Source organism: Bison bison, unplaced genomic scaffold (assembly GCF_000754665.1).
Source record: "Bison bison bison isolate TAMUID 2011002044 unplaced genomic scaffold, Bison_UMD1.0 scf7180017864518, whole genome shotgun sequence".
Taxonomy (NCBI): Eukaryota; Metazoa; Chordata; class Mammalia; order Artiodactyla; family Bovidae; genus Bison; species Bison bison.
In genome coordinates this window covers 10,590,837-10,606,339 of record NW_011495071.1, presented here as the reverse complement: position 1 = coordinate 10,606,339, position 15,503 = coordinate 10,590,837, and the positions used below count along the sequence as shown (strand labels likewise).

At 44.6% G+C, this 15,503-nt stretch overlaps 1 protein-coding gene across 1 annotated transcript in view; it reads right to left on the bottom strand.

Annotated features, from left to right (window-relative positions):
* Positions 1-3,177: 3,177 nt before the first annotated feature.
* Positions 3,178-15,503, bottom strand: part of TECTA (tectorin alpha) — an 82,989-nt gene continuing 70,663 nt past the window's right edge. Inside the window, 8 exon segments of the mRNA XM_010830495.1 lie at positions 3,178-3,278; positions 4,303-4,419; positions 4,765-4,852; positions 6,510-6,672; positions 11,453-11,701; positions 12,621-12,784; positions 13,946-14,148; positions 15,350-15,460. Of these exon segments, the coding sequence (XP_010828797.1) occupies positions 3,178-3,278; positions 4,303-4,419; positions 4,765-4,852; positions 6,510-6,672; positions 11,453-11,701; positions 12,621-12,784; positions 13,946-14,148; positions 15,350-15,460 (1,196 nt within the window).

The window sequence follows — 15,503 nt, the reverse complement described above, 5'->3', positions numbered from 1 at the left end:
GGGAACCCCTGGCTGTTAGGAATGTAAATTGGTGTAGCCACTCTGGAAAATAGTATGGTGATTCCTCCGTAAACTGAAAATAGAACCACCACACGATCCAGCAATTCCACTTCTGGGCATTTATCCAAAGGAGATGAAAAGACTAACTTGAAAAGATATCTGCACCCCTGTACTCATTGCAGCATTATTTACAATAGCCACGATATGGAAACAACTAAATATCCATCAGTGGCAGGATGGATAAAGAAGATGTGGTTGGACCCGAATGATGACTGAATACATACGTGCATACAACGGAATATTATTCCGCTATAGGAGAGGAAGAAATCCTGCCACTTGCAATCACATGGATAGACCTTGAGGGATTATGCTAAATGAAATAAGTCAGACAGTGAAGGACAAATACATTGGGTTAGCCGAAAAGTACATTTTCCATAACATTTTATGGAAAACTGGAAAGAACTTTTTGGACAACCAATAGTATGGTCTCATTTATTGGGGAATCTAAAAAACAAAACAAAAAACCATAGAACAGACGGGTGGTTCCTAGAGACAGAGTGAAATGGGTGAAGAGGGTCAAAACATAAAACTTCCAGTTACAAAATAATTGTGTCCTGGGGAGGTAATGTACATCATGGCAACTACATGAATGTATGTTACAGAACTGTATTCTGTATTTGGAAGTTAGAAGAGTAGATCTTAAAAGTTCTCATCACAAGATAAAAATTGTAACTATGAATGGAGATGGATGTTAACTAGACTTAGTGATGATCATTTCCTGGTATATACCTATATTGAATCATTACATTGTATACCTGAAACTAACATAATGTTGGATGTCAATTATATCTCCATAAAAACGTGATTCTGACACAGGAACAGAAGAAGAACCCATGGAAGAGAATCAGGAGCTCACAGAACCACAGAGACTGAAGCTGATTTATGCTAAAGGTGGTACTGCAGTCCTATGAAGAAAGAATACATTGCTCAGTAAAAATGAGAGAAAAACAAGCTAATGAAGTCTCCATCCACCACCGCCCCCCAGGATGCAAGTAAGGATCAGAGCCGCCTGATGTGAGCAAAAGAGAAACCTCTGTTGTGTAAGCCACTTCGATTCTGGGGTTTTCTATTGGGCCTCTACACCTACCTTATCCTGATGACAGGTGAGGGTGTCAACCCTCTGAGAAAACCAGAGGCCAAGAATCAACGTGTGGCCAGAAAGGATTTAATTAAAAAATATAAAAAAAAAACAATTATAGTCTTTAATTTAGAAATTTATAATGACTTTGATATGAAGATCAATAAAGAGAAGTTATGACATGGGAAAACATTTCCTCCTTATATGTCTTCAGTTTAAAATTTATCTAAGGAAATCATGGGTTAGTTTCTCTGTGTGTTTGACTCTTTGCGACCCCATGGACTGTAGCCCTCCAGGCTTCTCTGTCCATGGGATTCCCCAGGCAAGAATACTGGAGTATTCTTGCTGTTCCCTTCTCCAGGGGATCTTCCTGACCCAGGGATCGAACCCCGTCTCCTGCAGTACAGGTGGATTCTTTACTGTCTGAGCCACTAGGGAAGCCCAATCAGGTAGAAATAAATAAATAAATGTTACCTTAGACTCCGGAAATGAGAATTGAACATTAGCTCTGAAGCTGCTGATCTTAAAGTGGGGAAGTGTGGAGCTGGGGATTTTCATGTGAACAAAGAACATGTGCATAACATCAATTTCCATCAGGGTGAGGAAGAAGTACTCTGCATCTCACCTCGAATGGGCAGTTTATTCCTTAATCCATCTCAATGTTCAGCATTTTCCCAAAAGATCCTAAAATGTCCAAGTTGAAGCAGACGCATATTTTTCTCCATCAATACCAGCTGTCTTCCTGGCTGCACAGCATCTATGGCTGCCAAGCTAGAGCCTGCAGACCCTTCCAGGGGCTGAGAGAACAAAGCCGCTCGGCCCAGACTCAGTCTACACACCACTTCTTCGGTCCAGAGACAGTGACAGCCTTTTATAGGCCAGACAACAGGAATCATCCTCACACTCAGAGTCAAGGACACTAGGGTCTCCACTCAGTGTTTCCCAGAGTTCCCAGGAAACAGCAGAAATACCCTCAGCTTCAATCCAGAAAAATGTCAAAATGAACTGGAAGTGGTGTTTACTTTGTTTTTAACCTTAAAAAGAGAGGCACCCCAGGGATGTATTTACCAGGCCCTCTGTTTTGTAGTTAATTAGAGTAAATGTGGGTTTTTATATCATGTACAAAAGAGGCCACTGCCTGCTTCCTTTCTTCTCAGCACCTTCCTAAATGCCCCGCTAATGCTCTGCCAGTACAAACAGCCACATAGCAAAATGCATATGAGCTCCAGCCAGCAGGGCCTACCTGCTCCAGTTGCTGCTGCTCTAGCTGCTTCTTTGTTTATATCAGAGGATGCTATTTGGTGTGCAAAGCTGGATACGAATGATTCTGGCCACCGAATAATGAGAATAATTGAACACAGAGTTTATTTAAGCATAAAACATATTAAAAATTATTCGGTTGATTTGTAAAAGAGAAGAGTTTGGGTCTGAAGGGAAGGATGGGGGGTGGGGTTCCCCAGGTCAGCAAACAATATGCGAGGTGGACACTTGGCCCTGGCAGGACCGGCGGACATGAGGGCAGGAGGAGGAGAACGCGGGTGAATCAGAGGTCGGACACTTCCAAACATCGGAGAGACCCCTGAGAGGGAGTCAAGCCTTCCAATCACTGCTTCTCCGTATTCACTCTCACTCCACCAGGACCTCCCTCTGTAAAACTATGATCCAGACACGGCGCTGGATCTACTGGTGGGGTAGACTTCTCTGGTTAGATTTCCAGGTAGACTTGTCTCACCAGAATTTTTTCCTTTACTGGTTTTTCCTGTGAGCCCAATGTTCCTAGTGACAATTGTTTGGAAATGTTAGGCAAGATACATGTTTTCCACAAGCAACTTTTAGAAGCAGGTTTGCATACTCTGAAAGGGGGTAGTGGTGGCGTGGCTTTTCCCTCTTTTCTGGAACTCTGACCATACGGGGGAGATGGCATCACTCTGAGACTGTGGACAGTTTTAAATAGGTTCTGACTTAAGGGCACACACCTTATCGCCTACAGGGGGTCAAAGTAAGTAAATTACAGTACTTTATATATAACCTTGAGTGAATTATGAGGTCATGCCTGACTTATAGACAAAATGCCATAGTGAAATCTGGGTCATGACGAGAAGCAGCATCCAAACTTGAAGTTCGATGGAAGAATTAGAGGCTGTGAACAGAAAGAGCGACATGGTAAGTCCTATGAAAAAATGTACTGCTTGACATGGATCAGCCATCCTGGTGGATTCAAACAAACGCGCCTGCTTTTTTCAATGCCAAGAACCCACCTTCTCCAAGTGGACTTGACTGTGGCAGTGAGGAAGTGAAATTAACTCAACCTCTAGATGAATCCTGCTAACTTAAAGGGTGCCAGGGAAACCTGGTAGCTAAGGCTGCTGCAGGAAAGTGTGTTTGATGGATCACACACACCAGTCCTAGACTTGGGGGCCAGATTAAAGGTCACCACTTGGTTCTTAAATGCCTGGATGTGTGTGTGTGCTCAGTTGCTCAGTTGTGGCCTGACTCCTTGCGACCCCATGGACTATAGCCCTCCAGGCTCCTCTGTGCATGGAATTTTCCAGGCAAGAATACTGAAGTGGGTTTCCATTTCCTTCTCCAGGGGATCTTCTTGACCCAGGGATCGAACCCTCGATTCCTGTGTCTCCTGCATTGGCAGGCGGAATCTTTACCACTAGCACAACCTGGGAAGCTCTATTAAATGGCTAGATAACTTTCTTTAAAAAAAAAAAAAAATTCCATCTTTTAGATAAAAGACAAGGGACTCAAAGGTTTAAAAAACCAAAAAGATGCTAGTATTCCTTGAGTGGGCTTCCGTAGTGGCTCGGTGGTAAAGAATTCACTTGCCAATGCAGGAGACGTGGGTTCAATCCCTGGGTCAAAAAAATCCCCTGGAGAAGGAAATGGCAACCCATTCATTATTCTTGCCTGGGAAATCCCATGGACAGAGGCGCCTGGAAGGCTACAGTCCATGGGGGTGCAAGAGAGTCAGACATGACTTAGTGATGCAATAAGAACAATAAGTTCTTTGGGTGTTTGCTTCGTCTTTCCTTCTTACTTTCTGGAAGTCTCATAGGTCAGCTGCTGACCCACTGGGCCTTGCATTGGAATGTCTCCTTCTGGGAGTCAAGAACTTCCTGTGCCCTTGGCTGCCCACCCAGAGGCTGTGAGCTCACCTCGGCAGCTCTTGCCATCCTCCTGCAGGGTGCCTGTCACGCAGCTGCACAGAGGCCCGTCCACCCGGCTCGTGCAGATCTGCTCACATCCTCCATTGTCCTCACACCAGTCCAGCCCTGAAAGACAGCCCTGGACAAGTTACCTGCAGACAGTCTAGCTCTTCATCTCCTATCTACGGGCAAGGCTTTAAAGAGAGGCGTGGCAAGGGGAAAGGCCTAGTACTCTCATGAGTTTTTAGTAGTCCGTGAAAGGATGTCATTATGGACACTTGTGATTATGGCAGGCTTCGCAAACTGGGGTCCCCAAGCAGGCGTCCTTTGCAAACTGGGGTCCCCAAGCAGGCGTCCTCAAGCTCCTGGTTCACCAGGTTCACATCGCAGGCACAACACACCCCAGAGTTAGCCTGAATCTTCAAATCCCATTGTTTTAATCATTTAGAGTGTTTTACGGAACATACATACTTTTTCTTCTAATAGGTCCCACTGAAATGATCTGTTCTTTAGGTTCCTTGGTATAATCTGTGGCAGTCCTGGAATTTTGAGGGCAAGTCTGAAAGACAGAACACCAAAGGGAACATTTCACACAATTAAGCTGATAACTTATTCTTCACCACATCCTCACCTCCAAAAGAGGCAGGGGTTCAGCCCGGAGCACTATTGCAGCTCAGATTAATTAGAAGCAATGTATTCTTGATCATTGAGCCCCCTGGGACTTGGGGCTTTATGTTGAACAGAATTTAATATATTCTCCACACTAGAATTAGATTCAAAGAGGCTCCCTTCCTAGGAAGGAGGATCCTGTATCAGATCAGATGGTAATGTATGGACCAGCATCGGTAAGCAGCTCGGGCCACCGCCCCATCTCAATTCTGCCAAAAATGTATTGTTCAGCCGCTCAGTCACATCTGACTCTTTTTTGCAGCCCTGTAGACTTTCAGGCTCCTCTGTCCATGGGATTTTTCAAGCAAGAACACTGGAGTGAATATCTTGCCATTTCCTCCTCCAGGGGATCTTCCCAACCCATGGATCAAACCCTGGTCTCCTGCATTGGCAGGCAGGTCTTTTACCACTGAGCCACCTGGGAGGCCATCTGTCAACATGCTGCTGCTGCTGCTGCTGCTGAGTGGCTTCAGTCGTGTCCGACTCTGTGCAGCCCCATAGACGGCAGCCCACCAGGCTCCCCCGTCCCTGGGGTTCTCCAGGCAAGAACACTGGAGTGGGTGGCCATTTCCTTCTCCAATGCATGAAAGTAAAAAGTGAAAGTGAAGTCGCTCAGTTGTCTCCCGACTCTTCGCAATCCCATGGACTGCAGCCTACCAGGCTCCTCTGTCCATGGGATTTTCCAAGCAAGAGTACTGGAGTGGGGTGCCATTGCCTTCTCCGATCTGTCAACATGAGGTGAGGGTAAAGCTGCAATGTTAAGGGTTAGGGGCCAGGGACCGGCGCAGTAAAACCTTAGGGACATAGCTGTACATGGTGGAGATGTAAGCCTGGCGTGGACCAGATGATGAGTCTGTCATCTCATCTGCCAGCCCCTCAGAGCCCCAGGCCCAGAGCGTGGATGTGGATAATCTGTGGGATAGCCCCTGCCTAAAGGAGACCTGGATAAAGTACATACTGAGCTTGGCAGTTTGCTTCTAAGTGGAGGAGATCTTGGCCCCAGCCTTCACTTCAGAGGCAGGTGACCTGGCTTCTTGAGTAGTACTCAAGAAGTAGTACTCTGGCACAGTAGTTCTCAAACAGGGCCAATTTTTTCCCCCAGGGGACACTGGGCAATTCCAGGAGGCATTTCGGGTGTTGTAAGAGGGGAGGAGGTGCTGGCATCCAGTGGGTGGAGGTCAGAGATGTGCTGAACAGTCAACAGAGCATAGGGCAGCCCCACAGCAAAGAATCATTTGGTCCAAATGTCAGTAGCCCTGAGGTTTAAGAAACCCTGGTCTAGTGTTACACCAACAACAGTCTGGCATTTCAGAGATAGAGAAGAGTACACGGTCATCATTCTGCCCTGCTCTCTTATTGTTCTGGCACAGATGACTATCACTCCTGGGCATCTGATGATGGTTGTTATTCAGCCACTGCCAGGTGCCTTGAGCCCTAAAAAAAAACCTCTAAAGAGCCACCGAACTTGGCATTCACCATCCCCACGTGGGGAAACCTGAGGCCGTGAGAAACAAAGACGTGCATTGAATTTCCACACTCTCACTTACTATTTTGCAGGAGTACTTTTCTGAATCGCAGAGGGACACTGCACAGTGCAGGTGGACTTCATCATAATCCCCGATGAACTTAAAGACCGTGACGTGGAAGCGGCAGGTGAGGGAGACGCCATTCTCCTCAATGCCAATGGTGTTGTCTTTAATGTTCTGACACCTGTTCAGAAAGAAAGGGACTCTCTGCTTCACACATTCATGTCCCACACCGAACCATCACGAACGGTAAAAATGCCTTTGTGTTTGAAAGTGACCTCTGGCGTGTGTGGGCTTGTCATTTATTAGGACTCCCCTACAGTTTCATAGTTTGTTGGAAAAGTGTCAAATAGCGCCTCAAATTAGCATCTTAACTGCAGCTAAAGACAAAACAACCGGAGGGCCTGTACTCAATTTCCCTGCACGTCAGTATCTCATCCCTCTCCTTCAGAAAGCTGTGTTTTACGGATATCAGTTAAACAAACACAAGATGAGTCCCTAGGTCTTCTGTACTTTCTTCAGTTCATTAGCAATTTGGGGAGGGGCCCCTTTTTCAAGCTCTATTGGGAAGTCTCCCTATAAGTGAAAACACGTGGAAGCTGGAGAAGACAGACAGGCTGAAGGGACCCCCCTGCTCCCCTCTTTGCGGTACTGAGCCAATAGGCAAGGGACGATGGTATCTGCCTCCACTTGTTGGCATTCCCCAAATGGCCTGCAGTCTCTTATGCCCCAGGGTCTTTTCACACACTGTTTCCCCACCTGGAAGCCTCTCTGCACATCTAACTAACCCTGCTCTTTCTCCAGTGCCCGTCTGTGGTTCCCCCTCCAATATAAATATGCCCTGATCACGCAGGAACAAGTGGCCTTGCCTGAAATTTGCCGACAACACCCTGCTGAGCCCCTGGGGAACATGAACCCAGGTGCAATCGTCACTGTGTCTCCAACACACTGATGGACACGCAGTAAGTATTTCAAAAGAAGATGTGGTACATATATACAAGGGAATATTACTCAGACATTAAAAAGAATGAAATAATGCTATTTGCAGCAAATGGATGGACCTGGAGATTATCATACTAAATCAGTCAAAGAAAGACAAATATCATATGATATTGCTTATATGAGGAATCTTTAAGAAATGATGAGGAATCTAAAAAAAAAATGATACAAATGAATTTATTTACAAAACAGAAGTTGACTCACAGACTTAAAAAAAGAACTTACGGTTACCAGATAGGTAGGGTGGGGGAAAGGGAGAGATTGGGAGTTTGGGGTTGACATGTACACACTGCTATATTTAAAATACATAACCAACAAGGACCTACTGTAAAAAATAAATAAAATTTTTAAATAAAAAGGAATACTTAGATGCTGTGTAGTCAAATTCATACAAATATTTGCCTGACAAATAAAAGCTATGGCACTTCTTTTAACTCCAAGAGAACGTTTCTGTGTGTGTGTGTGTGTATACAATTATATATAAATTGTATTTTTACTTTTGGAACATTACAAACAGTATTAACTCTCAGAACTGTTTTCTTTGAAATGTGGTGTTAAAATTATACTTAATTTTTAGACCCCCCAAACACTGGGAATAATCAGTGAGTGGATGAATGAATTGTGCTGCCATGGCCAAGGCTGGCCCATCACAGCCAAGGAGCTCTTTAAAAAAGACCTAATCAAGATAAAATGGGTGGCTCTTCTCCTATGTTTTCTTCCCCTGGCCCACGGAATTCAATAGTTTAGTGATAAGGAAAAATTTAAATTGATGTTATTGTTCAGGATCCCCACACCTGCTCAGTTTGGTAATTCAGTCTATAAGGCAATAGTTTCCTAAAAGCTTTGAAACAAAAACTTACTAGCCATACTTTTCCTTGTCACTGTAACTCATTTGAATAATCTAAATTGGTTCAAGGATTCTGCAGTGTTCTCAGCCCTCTGGTCTTCACGCAGCTCCTCCCTCCTTTTTTAAAAAAATATTTACTTATTTGGCTGTGTTAGGGCTTAGCTGCATCACGTGGGATCTTCTACCTTTCTTTCAGCATGCAGGATCTTTGGTTCCAGCATGTGAGATCTAGTTCCCCGACAAGGAGTGGAACCCAGGCCCCCTGCACTGAGAATGTGGAATCTTAGCCACTGGACCACCAGGAAAGTCCCCAAACCTTCCCTCTTAACTAGACCCCCAACTCCCAGAGAGATGATTTGAGATTTAAGTGTCAGAAAAACAGGAAGCAGAAGGAAGGGGCCTCAGGAAGCAGGGACAGTCTGTCTGGATGTCGCCTTAGGGGGCAAACAAACCGAACACCAGGATCCTTGTCCACAATCGGAAGGATGGTGTCCTTGCCTCCGTCTGGGCATACACAGAGAAGAGAGAAGTGACCTTTGTGTGCTCAGACCGTTGCATCACTGGTAAACGGCAGTGGCATCTCTGCCCCCTCCCCCACCCCCGTGTAGCTGGAGAGAAGCAGCTCACCCCCCCACCCCAAATTCCAATGCAGAACCATTCTGCTCAGTCATTCCGCACTGAGCATCAGGTTTTCCATAAGCTCACTGGAAAAAAAAAAAAAAAACAATAACCATATTCCTCCAAGAAAGGTCAAAAGGACTCATGAATTAAAATTCTCTCATATGATGAAATTACTTCTCACCCAACAACAGTTTATTTGAAGACCTTCATCCAGACCCTGGGGGAAGCTGAGATTTATGAACGTGCTCACTTATTCTCCCTCTCTGGGTCAACTCTATTAAATACTATTTAAAAAATGCTAAATGCCACAGTGTCCTTCAAAGGCAGCCCAAGCCCACCCACCAGGGTTTGTACAGTGGCTCAAATTGTAGCCCTTTTATTTTGGGGGAAAAGACCATGATGGGGTGGGGAGCAAGGGAACACATGGAGAAAGAGACCTGTTACATTAGCCTGACATCTGGATCTGCAACATACCATGTAATCCTCGAGCCCTTCCCTCTGCCTCCAGGGAGGCTAAAAATCAACCCAGAAAGATAGTGCCTTCATGAGGCCTTTGTTGAAAATCCCATTCGACACCTCAGCAACCCAGGCCATAAGCCACACCTGGCCAGGTAGGGAGTTGATGTACTTTGGTACCTGAAAGATTTCTTCCTCTGCCCCTTGCTGGTTAGGTAGCCTCGGGTGAGCTGTATTCAGGCTCTGAGCCTGTTCATCTGCAAAATAGTGGATGTTGATTGTCTGCCTAGAAGCATAGTCTTCTTTGGGGGAACTATTCCTTCCCTCCCCAACTTGAAGGCTAATTATACCCTATCCATAGCACCCCAGGGAAGGATGCTGACTCAGGCCTGAGATAGGGTTCAAGAAACACTATTCCCAAATCTGGCACCTTGAATATTTTCAACTGAAGGAGTTTGAGAAAAATGACAGAATCAAGAAGGTCACTCTTCTCCCCTGAAAGAGGCCATAAAACTCTCCTGTGGGAGGTATACCAGAGGAAAGGCGCATTCTTATCTCCAAAGTCAAGGGGGCGCTGAGAAGAGTCTGAAGAGTCTGGCGAAGATTTCCCTCAGTTCACTATAGTGACCACACATGATGGACCTATCATATCCACAACTGTTCACTCTTTGTCAAATGGGGAAAACGATCCTCAGTTTGAACGATTTCTTAGAGTCTCCATTTCCTTATGAAGACTCCCGTGTCATGTAAAATTTATATTAAATAAATGTGTATGCTTTTCTCCTGTTAATCTTTGTCCAAATAATTTTCAGACCCAGCCAGGAACCCTAACAGGGTCAAAAAAACTGTCCTCCCCAACACCAGGCACTTTAATGTTGCATCTTCTCCAAACAAAGGAGAGGGAATCCATCCAAGAAAAGCTTATCATACTCCTTCCCAATTCCCTGAATTGGGATTAGAAGGAATGCTCATTCCTGGGGGTTACAATGCTGAAAAAATGCTGGTGTCTAATGAGGACAATGAGAAGACAGAGACAATGAGAGAAACAGAGAGACAAAGGACAGAGGGAGGGAGGGAATGTTGACAGCAACTGGCCCCCTGAACCCAATTATTCCCAAAGCCACATCTACTTATGTGATTTGGTTTTGTAAACATTAAGTACTTTGTTTTTGCATAAACTTGTTTGAAATGGTCTCTACCACTTATAAAAGAAAGAATTTTGATAAATACAATCATCTGCTTTTAAGAATTCATGTACTGGGGTGATGGAAATGTTCCAGAATTAGATTATGATGATGGTTGCACTTCTCTGTAAATTTACCAAAAATTGTTGAATTTTACACTTAGAGCAAATGCATTTTATTGCACATAAATTATGTATGCAATAAACCTGTTAAGAAATTATTGTTGCTTGACAAAACCACTGAGTGTTTTTAAAAAATAAAGATAATTATCATGATTGTTGATTGGTTCACAGTCTTTTCTTCTTTTTCATTCACCTATTCATTCATTCAATAATTTTGTCGCATAACCACTATTTTTCAGGAAATATACTAGGTGCTGGGCACATATTGGTGAGTAGAAAAACTCACCTACAGGCTATTATTCCAATTCCTTTTAAATTTTGATAGATCCATTATTCACCAACTTTAGTAATTCTCATTACCTCCTTTCATTTGTAGATAATCCACATTCAACTCAGATTGAAATTCAAAGTAGGTAGGACAGAATGCCCTGTTTGATCACATTGAGAATAGAGCATTTTATAGTTAATGCCACAGAAAACTGGTGATCTACCACTAAATTGTGTGTGACTTCAAGAATTGCTTGTTCTCACTAAGCCTGAGCCTTCTCGTCTATAAAAAGGAGCTTATCACATTTACTTCATATGTAGTTATAAGGATTAGATAGTTCTTGGGTGCAAAATGCTGGTCCTGTAGGTAGTCAGCAAATGTTAGTTACCTTTCTCTTCCCTAAAAAAGATGTAGACAGATCTAACACTAAAGGCTCTGAGACCATCCTTCAAGAAGAGGCTACCCACCCTCCTTCAATGATGAAGTATCGGAGCTTGTCGTTGCTGTCACGGGACGGGGTGGCGTAGCATTTGTTCAATGTCAGAATGAGATGTGTGGAGTCAGCTCCAACCACAAAGACCCCAACGTACAGCACATCTCGAGTTGTCAGTACAACTTCACCCTGGCGGTAAGGATGTTTGTAGGAGGCGTTTTTGTAGAGTGCCATCTTGGTGGTGAAGCTGCCTTCTTGAGTTGGAACCGTCAGGTTAATGACACTATAAGGGAAAAGTTGTGGACTTAAAAAAATATTCACAACCTGAAAGTTGAGAGTTATGTTTTATTTGGTGGGAATTCGTAGGACTTCAAATGACCCTGACAGAACTGCTCCCAGAATGGGAGGGGAGGGGCCAGGTTATATAGAAGTTTTGCAACAAAGGGTAATCTGAACATCCAAAAATTATTGTTAATTAAAGAAAACCAGATATCCCAAGTTAAGGAATTTAGTGCTTTTCTATGCACGGGAAGATGCAAGAGTCTGGGCTCACTGAAATCATTCCTTGGATATGCACCTCAGCTATCTGGGGCCAGTATCCTGTTTTCACATCTTAAGCTTCTTTTTTTCAGGGCTCAATTTAGGGAGTGGCTACAGTCTGGTGGCTGCTAGATGGCAGGTATTCTTTCCTTCCTGAGTTTCCTCAGGTCTCATCAGCTCACCATTCACGGTGGCTGCACTCCCTGATGACTGTGATATCCTTTGTTTACTGACATGGCAGCAAATATTCCGGTTCTCACAGTCATGAGTAGGGACCCCCAAACAATGCTGTCTATCCAATCACCATTTTCCAAGCTGAAAATGCAGAGGGAAAGCCAGGCAGAGAGAAGTAAAGTCTACTAGGCTACATGTGGCCAGTAAAATTAAACTAAAAATTCACTTCCTCAGTGCCCCGCTCCCCTGGCACATTTCAAGAGCTCAACGCTCACATACAGCTACTGCATTGGACAGCACAGATATGGAACATTTCCATCCCTGTAGAAAGTTCTATCGAACAGCACTGGTGTAAGACATCTGAGTTCAGAAAACATGAATTATTCTTTCCTAGTGCTTCAAAGACAGATGCTAGCAATTTTGATTATGCTAACCTTAACTGTCAAGGAAAAGACAGAGCGAAGTGCACAGCCCGTGAGATTCTCTACCTTAGCATAGGCTTCACAACAGAGTCCAAGGAGATCTTGATATCGAGCTCATAAGCACATGAAAATTCCACATTGATCGTCCTGTCCCTGGTGATGATGTTGCCAGTATTGTTGGCACTTTCGATCCAAATAGTGTTTTTATACATGATATGAGTGCCATTGGACTGCAGAGCAAAGGAAGGTCAGAAATCATTAAATCTGGGTGTGAGTATGTGGCTTGCATTTTAAATCCATGGGCCTGAAAGTAGAGAAATGGCTTCATTCCATACATAACCCAGAGGCCAGTATAAATCAGGATGGAGCCAGTCTCAGCATTTAGTAAGAAAAAAAAAAGTATTAAATGGATGGCAACAGCACCCTTCAGTCTGATAACTTTGAATGCCCACCAAGGTGATTTCATGTACCACTGAATTCTAAGTACTACCAGCCCCCAGTTACCTGTGGGAACCCAAGCTGGGGACAGCATAAAGTATTGCCATCCCAAGGTAAAATACATATCATCTTTCAATTCTTAATTCAAAATCCACCCCCTGTCAAATCTTGTACCAGGCATGCCCACAAGTACCCAAATGGATACATGCATGTTTTACCATCTTGCTCCTCTCCCTCGCTGATTAAAAAGTGCTAATGTACACAGTTAACAAAATATATATTACCATATGTAAAACAGATACCCAGTGGGAATTTGCTGTGTGACACAGGGAGCTCAACCCAGTGTTCTATGACAACCTGGAGGGGCAGGGAGTGGAAGGTGGGAGGGAGTTTCAAGAGGGAGGGGACATATGTATACCTGTGGCTGATTCATGTCGATGACTGGCAGAAACCAGCACAATATTGTAAAGCAAATATTTTGCAATAAAAAATTAAAAAAAAAAAGAAAGATGGCAGGAAGGCACAGGAGGAAGAGAAGTGAGATGCTTTGCTAACCTAGAAATTAGATAGCCCAAGACAAAAAGTTGTGACCTTGCTATATTTCTGCAGCCAACTGTTAAATGATGTCTGGATCACCCTTACCCCTCGAAATAGCTGAACCCAGCTGTCTTCATCTGGAAGAACAATAAAAGCACGAAAGAGATAAAAACATGTGTCAACATTCAGGGCAAAGGATGACAGCAGACAGGGCAAAGCAGGGAAGGAAGTATGTCACTTATCTTGCTTTCAGCTCAATCAATCACTTAGCACTCAATGATGGGTGTCTTTTGCTGTTTTCCAAGGAGCATGTTTCTAAGTTAGACCCCTGAAGTTGGCTTAAGGACGATCAGTGTGCAATCATCCAGAGCTGTCCCCACCAAGGCCGGGTGCTCTTTCTGGCCCCTGTTGCTCACCTGCACAATGTTTCCACAGTTCCCTTTGGTGTTGTTGATCTGAAAGGAGATAAAGTCCTCGCCCTCAATGCCGGTGCACTGCCTGTCATTGACCCGCACGCCCTCCCTCTCGAAGCCGAGCTGGAAGAGCTTGCACTTAGATATGGACACTTCCATCTGAGCCGCCTTGCAGGTCACCTCTGCATCAATGATGTCGTGGGAGTCTGTGGGGACACAGGTATGAAAGGCGAGTCACTGGGAGCTGCCCTTGCTGCGGGAGTGGGCATGGTACCCTGTCCTCTTCAGAAGAGGCTGATGATCTTCACACAGAGGCTCTGGCATACCTAACAAAGCTCTGATCAATCTCAATGAGTATATGAAGCCATTCAAAGCAATAACCTGAGCAATGCCAGAGCCTTTTTTTAAAAGATGAAAATGCTATACAAAGCATCTTTGCTCTTTTCTTCTGAAACCCAGGATTCCTGCCCCATTCTGGTAGGAGCTACTCTTGTAAGCTCCATACCGTGTCTGGCTTGCTGTGGCCTGGCTAAAAAACATGATTCAAGTGAGGGCAGCCCTGGGCTGGTACCCAGGCCAGCACTAGGAGCTCTTGTTTTCTGTCATGGGATGCACCAGTGGACATTTTCCATGAGTACACAAACACAGGCTAACGAGCCCTAAAGAAGCAGAGAGAAACACTTTTATCTGCTTTGGTGAAGCCTTTGAACAGCTCATGTGGTCCCCTCCTGTGGAGCCTTCTGGTCAACCAGACATTCATTTGATGATGCTAAACGTAGCACATGCCTCCTGAGTTCCCTGGTTCAACCAAGGGCGTGGAGTTGGGAAGCACAGCAGCTCCCCTTCAAGCTGACAAAATGGGTGTGCTCTGGGCCAGGGACAAGGTCACTGCTACTTTAAGGGGGCTGTGGTTAAGAAGAGGACCTGGAGTCCTAATTGCTTGCAGTTTGCTTCAACATTTCAGTATTCTTCCGGACCTGCTGAAAAGCTTCGGGGAAGATAAAGCTGGCTTTAAACACGTCTTTAAGCACCTGGCACTCTCGTCCTGATTGTTTCAAGTTTTTGCCAAACCACCCTATCTCCCTGTGAGTCTAAAAGATCAATTTGGATCTCTCTGATGCTGAACGTGGCCTCAGATGGAGCTGACTGATTCTATGAATGTACAAATTTACGTTTATCATTTATTGAAGAAAGGGATGTAGCTACAAGGAAATGAACATTAGCCTACTTTGAAGAGGTCGGGTTCCTTTCTTGTTCTGCTTAAATGCTCATGAAAACTTCATTATTTGGGTTTCTAACCCACAGTGTGGGACATGTGGTCTCCCACTTGGGAGCTTTCCTACCAGGCTGCCAGGCATCTCCCACTGGGCCTGTCTTGGAGGAGGGGGGGCGGCAGGTGCCACTCACTGTTTCCATAGGGAGGGGGTTCAATGCAGCCACACAGCTCCCCTCCATTTTCCAGCTCACAGGTTCGGTTGGGACAGTCCACCCCCACACAAGGATCTTCAACCACTCCTGCTAAAAAGGAAAACAAACAGAAACACACACAACTTGATTTTCA